Source organism: Cupressus sempervirens, chromosome 3 (genome assembly GCF_028749045.1).
Source record: "Cupressus sempervirens isolate cs-2001-9-10 chromosome 3, ASM2874904v1, whole genome shotgun sequence".
Taxonomy (NCBI): Eukaryota; Viridiplantae; Streptophyta; class Pinopsida; order Cupressales; family Cupressaceae; genus Cupressus; species Cupressus sempervirens.
In genome coordinates this window covers 857,031,389-857,044,292 of record NC_143120.1, presented here as the reverse complement: position 1 = coordinate 857,044,292, position 12,904 = coordinate 857,031,389, and the positions used below count along the sequence as shown (strand labels likewise).

At 31.7% G+C, this 12,904-nt stretch overlaps 1 protein-coding gene across 1 annotated transcript in view; it reads right to left on the bottom strand.

Annotated features, from left to right (window-relative positions):
* Positions 1 to 1,248: 1,248 nt before the first annotated feature.
* LOC149569483 (Small GTP-binding protein) overlaps positions 1,249 to 12,904 on the bottom strand; it is a 144,596-nt gene continuing 132,940 nt past the window's right edge. Inside the window, exon 11 of the mRNA XM_089822181.1 lies at positions 1,249 to 1,648. Coding sequence (XP_089678307.1) covers positions 1,483 to 1,648 — 166 coding nt within the window. The 3' untranslated portion in view covers positions 1,249 to 1,482. The remainder of the gene's footprint in view (positions 1,649 to 12,904) is intronic.

Genomic DNA, 12,904 nt, shown 5'->3' with positions numbered 1-12,904 from the left:
TTTCTTCAAAGGAAAAATGTATTAATTGTTGCATGTGTCTAGTCTTCCAAATTGTTACCATTATCGTAGAAAGGTATATATGTTGGTATTTTTATTTGGGAATAATATTTTAGTTTTAAGTGTGGAGAAAATCATGGGGTCTAGACTAGTCATTGTTTTATGGATTTGGAGGGGATTTTGGCATAAGAAGCTACATCATTTGTTGTATATCAATTTTAGATCTATACATATGTTTTTTAAGATTGAAGAAATACTTCAATTTTGATCTTTAGAAGGTTAGTACAATTTGGTATTCTTTAGTTAAAAAATAAATTACTAGTTTTGTGCACAACTGGGTGAATTTTGAAATGTGAAGCTATATCATGCTACTATTGTAATACATCAATTTCATACTTTGTCATATATTGTTTCAAATCAAGAAATCCACTTTAATTAGGCCTTCTTTAAGTGAATTTGATTTCTATGGAAGACCAATTGACTAGTTTTGATGTTTTCAACAAAACTTACATAACTATTATAAACCAAAGTTCAAAATTTGAAATATTTCTAATTTTGGCAAATCTTGGTTCACTTTTATCTCATTATTTCTTTATCAACAATGGATAGAGGTCACGACTCCCTCTTCAAGATGAGCTATTTTGACAATATTTTGTTCCAATGGAAAATTTATTCATCAACTATTATTTCAATAAATCTAACATATTCATAAGCATTTGGAATGATTTTTTTTAAATCATCATCTTTTTGAGCTCTCGTGGAAAAAAGCTTTCAAATAGATTTTCAAGTTTACGAAATATCATACATACTATTTAGATATTTCCAAAATCAATATTCATGTAATTTAAGATTGTTATAAACTAATGGTCTCAAAATAAATTACCCTTTGATACATTTATAAAAGTGAATATTGCAACCACAAACCAATATTTGCAACAAATGTTGTTAACAACTACCATGCAACCATTCAAAGTTATTAAGCAACAATAAATATATAAAAATTATCGATCCCTAAAGATGGTGAATATACAATTTTTTAAAAGGTTTTAAATGCAATTGAATTGGTAGAACAGAATATACTAATTGTCTAAAAGCTCTTAAAAGCTCTTGTGAATACACAAAGTAATGTTCACAAAAAAGATGTCTTGAAATATACCTAGTTCTCACTTATCATAGCTTATTCAAAATACTTGACTTATATTAGAATGATACATATAATTCAGAAAATGAACCATATGTGTGATAAGGATATTTCCATCAAATGAACTTCAAATATCTCAACATTTAATTACAACTATTAGTTATTTTATAAAAGATTTGAGAGCTTACATTAAAATTTTCATCATAGTAGAACACAAGCATGAACTACAGATTTCAGAATTGATGACCTCAAAATTTTAATTTTCATCAAGTTCAAAAGTTTGTTAAATTTTGTTAAATTTCCAATGGAGCTCTAATATACTAGTAGGATCTTAAACTTTGAATTTATGAGACCTTAAGCAACTCATGAAAAGCCTCTTGAGGTATATCCACTGATCCAATTCGTTTCATCCGCTTCTTACCTTCCTTTTGCTTGTCCAAGAGCTTTCGCTTTCGACTAACATCTCCTCCGTAGCATTTGGCAAGAACGTTCTTTCGCAAGGCCGACAATCTGTGCAATAATCATAACAAACTTAGATGACCATAATTTTAAACCTTGCATGTTCATCCTTTTGCTCGCATGCATGCACTAACCAACAAATGTCGTTCAAAAGGTTAAAATTTGTCCATAAATTTTTGACTTTCATTGAACATAAATAATCCTTAATTATTGTGTACAAAAAATGCATTGCTAGAATTTTTTACATATAAGTTAATAATGACTTTAAAGCCACAAACTTTTCATGCATCTATATCATTTTCCTATTGCACTCATGAGAAACATGATGCAATTATCAAGTGCAATTTCTAACATTCAGACCATAAGTACTCATTCCTTGCCACTAACCAATCTTACATAAGCATATTCATTCTTTGTCATCTATAACCAATACATTTAATATGTTAAAAGCTAAAACCCTATTTACTTTTCTTTTATTTATTGTGTTTACAATGTATGCTACAATTACATCCATGCAAATAATTTACTTCCTATCACACAAAATGATCATGACACATGTTATCCATTGAAACATTTATATCTTAAAACCTAAAACATTAGCAATAACAATTGTCATACGCTCAATCAATTCTCTTGAAAAAAAAATTAGTATAATGCCAAAAATGACAAATCAAGTATTACCTAATTTACGTTCCATGCAACTATTACAAAAAAAATTGTCTTTAAAGAAAATGCCAGAATCAAGGAAATTAAGTTGGAAAGCAATTCATGAAGTTTTTAATTTCCTTTGCAATTCAAAAAAGCATTAAAAAAAAAACAAATGTAATATGGTATGAAATTTATCTAAAAGTATATAAAGAGATCAACCACTAAAACTACATGATTACCAAAAGCTTCAACTACACTTACAAGAGAAGCTCATCCATAGGTAGGAAAAATAATCTCATAAATATGATTAAAAAAAATGATTGCGACACACTATAAAAGTACAAAAAACTTAACTCCTTTCATCTCATCTGTTTCAGATATAAAAAGATGAAAATTACTAGAATAGTAAATAAAGTAGTCATTCTACAATGAAAATTATTCAATAAAATCAAGAATACAAAGATCAATATAAGGCCTTCAAGATAATTATTTGTAAAATCAGTAATATCAAAGATTTTTAAAAAGCATTTATATTTCCCTTGTAATATACCACAAACATGTAGTAGCATAACATGTTTTTTCAATATCTTCTTTGCTTAATTAATTTGATCATGGTTTCAAATTGATTTTGGTTATTTAGTCATTGTCCTATCAAAACCCTCACATAGTTGCATATTTGTGATGGCATTTTTTTCCTATTGATTTTCTATGGAAAGTATAAAGTTGGAACTTGTGTTGATCTTCAACTTTAAATCAAAAATGAAAAAATTTAAGTGACAAATAGGTTTCTTAATTATATTTTATTTATCCTTCGCAAATGTTCTATTTTGGGTTTCATTGTTAAAGAAATTTATAATTATTTGCTCTCCATTATTTTATTTTATTTCTATGAGATCCTCTCCATCTTAGTCCAAGGAATTCGACGCTTTTAATTCAAACCTAGATTCATATTTTTAGATGGTTCATTTTACTCTTCCTTTGTGCTCATGTTCTTAAGATGCAATCACGTCTTTCTTGAAGACATAAATTTTTCCCTCACTTCTTATTAAAATCAAGAAAAAAAACAAAACAAAAATTGAAGATGAGGATTTTAAACCAAACATGATAAGAAATACTCCAAGCACTTTTGTAGAAACCACCACCAAGAAGCCCCTAAAGAGATCCAACCAACCATCGACAAGGTGATAGCATTGCCTATATGTTTGCACAAGTTCTAAGAGAAGCTGCAAAAGGATAATGGTATAAGTTGCTTGCATGATAGACATTCCTATTTAGTTCTCAAATATTTGTGGTGGATTTGCAATATGACAGTCGAACTATGGTATGGAATGTTATATAAGATCATGGTCATTTTCCTAAGTCATGTCATGAATGGCTCTAGTATTATTAGTCCAATGCACTTTATTAATTTTGCATCTACACAATGAAAGAAATTGAATGGTATAAGTTGCTTGCATGATAGACATTCTTTTTTAGTTCTCAAATATTTGCGGTGGATTTGTGGTATGACAATCGAACTATGGTATGGAATGTTCTATAAGATCATGGTTATTTTCCTAAGTCATGTCATGAATGGCTCTAGCATTATGAGTCTAATGCACTTTATAAATTTTGCATCTACACAATGAAAGAAATTGGTTGGAGAGTTGATTAAGAACCTACCAACTTTTGGATTCATCTTTGTACATTTGGTTACATGTTGGTACAAATCTATGATATATTTTTAAAGCCATAGATTTCATGTATAAGAGACATGAGGTTTATCCACAGTCAAAATGGAACCATATCTATAGTCTAATTGAGAGTTGAATATATTTTTGTTCTTTTAGTTGCTAGATTTTTTGGTAGATTGTTGAATCTTATATGTTGTTTGTATGCTCAAATGTTATAACTGTGTGATATTGCATATATACATATCTTTGGAATATCACACATGCACATCTTTGGCCATGCAGTAAGCCTAGAGTTTAATTTTAGTGCAAACTCCAAGGACTTTGTAAAGTGTATGCAAAGGGTTAAATGACACATGGCATGATATTGTTTTCTTGATTGTTAGGGTTGACCTACTTTACAATAGGTTTTTGTTGATTCATGAATGTCCTATGAGCATCCTTGATTGGCTAAGATTATAATTTAGTGGTGCCTTCCCATTGAATGCTAACCTCCTCTCATGAATGTTTCACTTTCATGTCTTCCAGCAAAGGGGTCTTTCTACCTAAACAAAGAAGCTTGTCATTTACTGTTTTCTTTTTTCTCTATCATGAATTGGTACCCCTACTTGATTTTTTATGGACAACCCCTAAATGCTAACTTATTTTGGCCTAAAATGATGGTTATTTAAACATGTAAGACCTCTAAGTTGCTTGAATGTAAGAAATATTTATTTTCATTAAGACTTAACATGAGTTGAAAGGCCTTTAAGTGTAAGTCACACATTGCCTATGAAAATAGAAGGGTTAAGACATAAAAACAAAAATGAACCAATTGATTTAGTGTTTATGGTATCATAACCCGTATACATATGAGGTACCTGGTGAGTGCTTATGAATACAAGAGGACCTATCCCCTCGTAATGAGTGAAAGTTTATTTAAACAATTGTCCAAGCAAATTTAGAAGCAATAATGAAGTTACAACATGTTGTGGGGGTCAAGGGTGTGGTCTTGTTGAAATCTCAACTGAAGAACTTGGAAAAACCACCAAATCTCTTAAACACTACCAAAAAACAACCCATAAACCCTGTAATCAAATAACTTAAATTTTCTTATTTGTGAAAAACCTCGGATAAACAACTCCATGAAAACACTAGTGATTCAAGCATGAAATCATTCAACCACCTAGGATGGATCTTTCATCACCAAAACTAGTACCCTTTCATGAGGTTTTGCATACTTAGTCAACTCTTAGAAGAACTCTTATTCCACTCAAACATCATCTCACAGTTGTGAACCATACAAATCAGAGCCAAGATCCCCTTTATATAGTCATAGGGAGGAAAGAGCAATTTGACTTGAAAAAGAAAAAAAAATTATTTCCCTCCAAATGCCTTTTATAATTTAAAAAAGCACAAGTTCAAGTACCATTCCCTAATTGTCCAACTTGAGGAACATAAAGATACTTTAATTAATTAAAACAAACAAGTAAATAATATAGCATTACTTTAGTGTAATAACTAAAACAATCCCAATCATATTGTATAGAATATCACCAAGGCACCAATAACTGATAAGTGGCATTGATTAAGCCAAGAAGATATAGAGGTTGAAAAAAGATGGTGGGTGCTAAATCGGTGATCTATTAAAAATAGATATGGTCCTCCAAGAAATGTAGAGAACAACCTAGAAGGCCCAAACTACAAAAAAGTGTTGCCACCAACTAGAATGCCCACTACTATCAAAAGACAAAAAAATGGAATCGTGCTCCACACGAATGTAGAGACCCCTAACCAAGCATCAATTAGCCTAGGGGAACCCAAGAGTAGGCTAGAGGAAATCAATAGCTCCTATGTCGAAGAAGGGGGCATTACAACATGGTACATTCGAAAAAGATTATTATCATCAGTGTATTAGTGACATATTGGTCCTACAAGAATTTTTAAAAGATTCTTCTAAATTGCACACTTCATCTCTAAGTTGATACCCTAGTTACATCGTACCTATTTTAAATAGGATTGTTAATTTCGTAACTTGGATAGATCAAACTGATCTGATTACAAATCGAATAAACTTGTTCTTAGATGATTTGGAGGCCTATATTTAATGGCACTTATTCTATTAGTAATAGGCTTTCCTAGAAGCATTATCGAGAGTTAAATCTTTAGTTAGTTTGTTAACTAAATAAAGTCCTCTCCTTAATCACTGATTTTTAGAATTAGTTAGAGGCCGAACTAGGAAAGGGCACGTCCCTTCTAGGGACATGCCCTTTAGGTCCATATTATATAGGGTATACTTGTGGATAAAGAACACATAATGAATAAACAATCTACTCCTTAGCAAATCTGCCCTATACGAATTATTGCAGAGACAAACAAGTTTCAGAATAGCATCTAATATTCTAAAGATTACATCCTACATTTTGAAGAAGAAGAAGATCATAACAGAAACAATAAAGAAAGGTATTATCTCAGATCTAAAACTTAGAATTTGCAAACACTTTACAAGGTATCAGAGCCTAGTTGTCGAACCTAGGCTCTGCAAATTAAATAATTAAACTTAATATATATCTAGCATCATCCTCCTATCTTCAATGGCATACACAATCAGACCCGAGGACAGGTTTGATGGGAAAGAACACTTTGATGCTTGGAAATTAATAATCATGATGATTCTTGAAGAAAATGATGTAAAACAATTTGTTGATTCATCATCTAGACAACTTGTTGTTGAACCTCATAAAACTATCTGGAGTAAAGGAAACAGGAAAGTCATGCGGATCATATTAGATGGAGTGAAAAATGATATAGTACACATGCTAATGAAACATCAAACAACATATGATATGATGAATGCATTATTAAATGCATATGAGGTTAACAATGCAACTAGAGTTCTCACACTGAAAAGGCAACTAAATCATACACAAATAAAGAAAGGAGAATCGATGAATTCTTACTTCCTAAGGGTTGCCAGTCTAACAGATGAACTTGCAAGTATAGGAACCATCATTAATGACACAGAACTAACACTAATCGCTATAGATGGATTACCAGATTCATGGGAAATATTCGCACAAGGACTAACTGCCAGAGACAAACTTCCTAACTATAAAAGACTTAAAGGAGACCGTCTTCAGGAAGAATCTAGAAAACTTATGAAAGGGGGAAAGTTGGAAATTGAAGAGAAGAACTTCATGTTCTTAACACAAATTCCTATAAAGGCAAGAAGAAGCACTTCAAGAAGAAAAAGGGTAATCAAAAGAATGACAAACCTAAGAAAGATCTATCCAAAATAAAATGCTTCAAATGCGAAAAGTTTGGACACTACAGATCTAATTGCCCTAAGAATTCTAAACAAGTGAACTATACAAACATTTCTAAGGAAAAAGATAACTATGATCTTGAGAATTGTGTATTATATTCGGCACTATCAAATGAAATCTCAACTAAAGCATGGGTGATTGATAGTGGATCATCTCGACATATTACAGGATACAAAGAAGCACTAGACTCTATATCAGAAAAGGTTAATGGCGAAGTCACCATCAGTGATAATTCTGCACATTTCGTCAAAGGAATTGGAAATTGCACCTTGAAACTAAAGTTAGGTAGTTCTCTTCTTCTCAAAGGAGTACTCTATGTACCACGAATAAAAAGGAATATAATCTCGGTTACAACACTTGAAGATGATGGACATAATGTAGCATTTATGGATGATAAAGTAATAACCTGGGCTAAGAACTCCTTATTTAATAAAGCAAAATTGATTGGTCAAAGAAAGGGGTATTTGTATGAATTAAATTCAGAACCTAGTCGTCTCATTCAAGCCTTAATTCATGAAGCTGTTGATATAAACAAAATATGGCACAGAGTATTAGGAGATCTAAATTTCAAAACCTTATCTACTATGGAGAAGATGGTTACTAGTTTACCTATGTTAAATAAAGATCATTCAAGCATATGCAAAGGATGCGCTCTGGGTAAGAACACCAAAAGTCCATTTCATGACAGCACTAGAAAAACTAAGAATGTTTTGGAATTAATCCACTCAAATTTATGTGGACCTATGTTTGTTCCTTCCCTTGGAGGATTCTGGTATTATATACTTTTTATAGATGACTTCTCTAGGAAAACTTGGATTTACTTCTTAAAATGCAAAGAATCAGATGAAATCCTGAAGAGATTTAAAGAATTTAAAACCTTAACTGAAAACTTATCAAGACATAAAATTAAAACTCCTAGGACCGATAATGGAGGGGAATACACCTCAGATTTGTTTAAAACGCTTTGTAAAGAAACAGGAATTAAGAGGGAGTATATCATTCCTTATAACCTGCAACAAAACGGGGGTGGCAGAAAGGAAGAATAGAACAATTATAAAAGCTACAAGAGCTATGATATTTGATCAAAATCTAGAATATTATCTTTGGGCAGAAGCCTCTTGTACTGTTATCTATATTCAAAATAGAAGCCCTCACTCCTACCTTAGAGATAAAACTCTTGAAGAAATCTTTACTAAGGTTAAACCCAATATAAGTCATCCTAGGATTTTTGCGTGCCCAGTATATATACATGTTCTAAAAGAAAAAAGTTAGAACCCTCCAGGAGGAAAGGTATTTTTGTAGGGTATAGTGAAACATCTAAAAGCATGTAGGATTTTCATACCTAGTCTAAAAAATATTGAACTCAGTAGAGATGTAATTTTTGAAGAAGATTTAACATTCAAAAGAGCCCTAAGTTCTTAAGAACCCTCTCTATTACCTAGTTCTAAAAGAAATATTGAATCTAAGTCTCAGAGGGAGAACATTGAAAAAATTGAAGATGAAATTCAAAATCTTAATTTGAAGAAACTTAAGATTCTAACAAAAGGCCACTTTGGGCCATTAAGACAGTAGAGGAAGCACAAGACTTCGTTGCACCATCTGGAATAGTCCTAGAAAGCAAAAGACCCAAAAGATTTTCTTTTTCTACAGCAAACATGAATGATTTGTCTAAATTGAAACCAACCAATGTTTCAGATGTTATTTAACATTCATCTTGGAAAGATGTTATGACAGAAGAATACCAATCCATTATGAAGAATGATGTTTGGGAATGAAAAGATGTTATGATAGAAGAATATCAATCCATTATGATTTGGGAAATTGTTCCTAGACCTAAAGGAAAATGTGTTGTCTCTTCTAAGTGGATATTTAAAATAAAGCATGCTGCTGACGATAGCATTGAAAAATATAAAGTCAGATTTGTAGCCAGGGGATTTTCGTAGAAAGAAGGGATTGATTATGAAGAAACCTTTGCTCATTTTGCCAAATACACCTCTGCAAAAGCAGTCCTAGTTATTGCAGCATAAAAGGGATGGAAAGTAGATTAGATGGATGTAAAAACAACATTCCTAAATAAAAAGATTACAGAAGAGGTATATTTGGAGCAACCTGAAGGATTTGAAACTCATGATCTTAAAGTTTTTGTTTGCAGGCTTAAGAAAGCTCCCTATGGGCTTAAACAAGCTCCAAGGGCTTGGTATGAAAGAATTGATAAGTATCTCACCAACTTAGGATTCTCCAAAAATGAAGCTGATCCAAATCTATATTATAAAAGGGATAAAGATGATATAGTAATTTTGATACTATATGTTGGTGATTTACTAATAACAGGTGATGATCATCTCATAGATCAATGCAAGAAAGATCTAATCAGAGAATTTGAGATGAAAGATTTGGGACTCCTTAATTACTTCCTATGACTGGAAGTAAGGCAGAATTTTGATGGCATTATACTTAATCAAGGTAAGTATACATTAGATATCTTGAAGAGATTTGGAATGTGGAACTGCAAGTCTATGTCTTCTCAAATGGACACTAATCTACATAAACTTAAAGAAGCAGCAACAGAATCACCTTCAATAGATTCTACTCTCTACAGATAGATGATTAGGTCCCTTATGTATTTGGTAAATACAAGAAATGATATTTGCTATGTAGTTAATGCCTTAAGACAGTTTATGTGTGAGCCAAAGGAGATTCACCTAGTTGCAATCAAATACATTATGAGATACCTACAAAGCACTCTAAACCTTGGGCTCAAATATGAGAAATTTGACTTAGATTTACATGGATTCACAGACTTAGATTGGGGTGGAAGTGTTAAGGATAGAAAAAGTACTTCAAGATGTTTCAATTTAAGATCAGCAATGATATCGTGGATATGCAGAAAGCAGTCTTCAGTAGCACAAAGTTGAACAAAATTTGAATACATTACAACAGCGATGGTTTCTCGGGAAGCAATTTGGCTTAGAAATTTACTTGTGGGATTATTTGGTCAAGCCATGAATCCTACGATGATTCATGTGATAATCAGAGTTCCATCAAGCTTTTTATGAATCCAATTTTCCATGACAAGTCCAAGCATATTGAAATTTCTTACCATTATGTTAGAGATATGATAGACAGGAATGCTGTAAACTAGAACACATTTGTACTGCAGATCAGACAGTAGATATTCTTACCAAACCTCTATCTCGAGTGAAGATAGATCACTTCAAGAAAAGACTTGGTATGGTTGAATAATAAATTTTTGTATTCTTTAAATTATTAATAAAATTATGTTATTGTCAGGCTATTGACTGTTATGGGCTCCGCCATTTGTATTCATTATTTAATAGGTGACGATCTCTGAGATAATGAACACTTGTATGAAAGACATTATGAGAGATGGCGATCTCTTAGATAATGTGTTGAATAGTAGAGATCTACTGTCAGATCTAGATGAGTTCAAGATCACATTGTGATGTTGATATTGTTACACTTATAAGTTACAATTTGGATAAAGGAAGAATTTTATTATTCTTTGGAGTTTATCTCGTGTTCTGGTAGATCTTAACTCAGGATCATGTTGTGATATAGAAATACTAGTACCTATGAGTCACAACTTGGATAAAGGAAGGATTTTCCATTTTTATCATGTATATTGCATTCCATGCAATATCATTGTCACTAGCATGAGTGATAAGTCACATCATAGGTATAGTAATATGACTTAGTATCATGTGTTCGATGATAACACATGCTAAGAAGATTCAAATAGATATAGAGTATCAATCTTTGCTTATTCATCTTAATTGATGATGCTAGATATGTTATCTCTCAGTATGATTATCAAGTTAAGAGGGATTGTTAATTCCGTAACTTTGATAGATCACATTGATTTGATTACAAATCAAACAAACCTATTCTTGCATGATTAAGAGGCCTATATTTAATGGTGCTTATTCTATTAGTAATCGGCTTTCCTAGAAGCATTATCGAGAGTTAAATCATTGTCACTTTAGTTAGTTTGTTAACTAATTAAAGTCCTCTCCTTAGTCGCCGATTTTTAGAATTAGTCAAAGACCGACCTAGGAAAGGCATGTCCCTAGAAAGGACATGCCCTTTAGGTGCATATTAATATAGGGTATATTTGTGGATAAAGAACACACAATGAATAAACATTCTGCTCCTTAGCAAATCTGCCTTATACGAATTATTGCAGAGACAAACAAGTTTTAGAATAGCATTTAATATTTTGAATATTACCTCCAACATTTTGAAGAAGAAGATCAGAACAGCAACAGTAAATAAATGTATTATCTCCAATCTTAAACTTAGAATTTGCAGAAACTTTACAAGGATCTAATAATAAACAATCATTACATAAACAAATAATACCTAATAAATAAAATAATCAAATAAATGATAAATTCTAAATATAATTTTAAAAAATTAAACAAGTAAATAAATAATAAATTAAATAGGAATACATCAAATAAATAGTATTACAATATAATAAAATAATTATAAAATTATCACAATCTTTAAATACATTATAATAATAATTTAATTTATATTAACTAAAATATTATCTTATAAATCTAATATATATTTTAATATATATCAAATAAAATATATAGACTCAAACTCACCACTTCAAGGGAAGTCACATCCCTTCCCTTACTGCCCACGCGTATAAACCCGAGTTGAGAACCACATGACATGGAGGAAGTTAGCATCGAAGGAAAAATCATGAAATACATCAAAAAGGAATAAATGATCAACGATACTCTTAAGGCAAGAGTCCAATGAGGGGGGCTTAAGCTCTATTTTTGAGGAATAGGGTGGTCCCATGAAAAATAATTGTTTGTCTATGAAATTATTTGGAGGCTTCTTCAAAATAGGAACTCCTCTCTTTTAGGAAGACTATAGAAAAAGGGTTGGTCTAGAAATTGCTGCACTAGCTTAGGATGCTTTTTGCCCTTTTGTCAAATATTTAATTTCAGAATTTTCCTCCAAAATAATTTTGGTGGGAAAATGGTTTTTTTAACTTATTTTTCTTGCGCACCACCACCACTTCCTTAAATGTCAGAATTCACAATTTTAAACTCAATTACACTATAAAAATTCATGGGACCTCCTCCTTTAAAATATTCCTGAGAAGTAGTAAGCAGCTCCAGCTCTATTTTTTAGAAAGCCCCCTTCCATAAGACCCCAGCCTAAGGCCTTCATTCATCTGTTTGATCAATGACATCACACCGGGATGATATATAGATGAATACATCTGCACAAAAAACCAGTGGACTGGAAACTCAATACAGCAAATCAAAGCTTTTGCATTTCGAACGAAAATCTCATCTATCTATGATGTTCGGATTAGAGATTGGAACCTTGCACAGTTTTATTGTATGTTCCATAAAGTCTATATTGGAAGAACATCAAAACCAGCATCATTAAGATCCCTGGATCCTTGGCACTGAGTTTGGATGGACTGACAAGTCCCGAATCTAAAGAGACATATATCATTGCCATATTTAGCAGTGGTATTTAGTAAGAGCAGTAATAAAGAAGTGAACAAGGGGAATGGTATATGTTTGAGCAGCAACTAAACATAAAAGACAGTGATAGAGGCTCTACATGAGACACATAAACAATAATATGACTTCTATGTTGGGTATGGAATAGAAGTCACTCTAAATCAC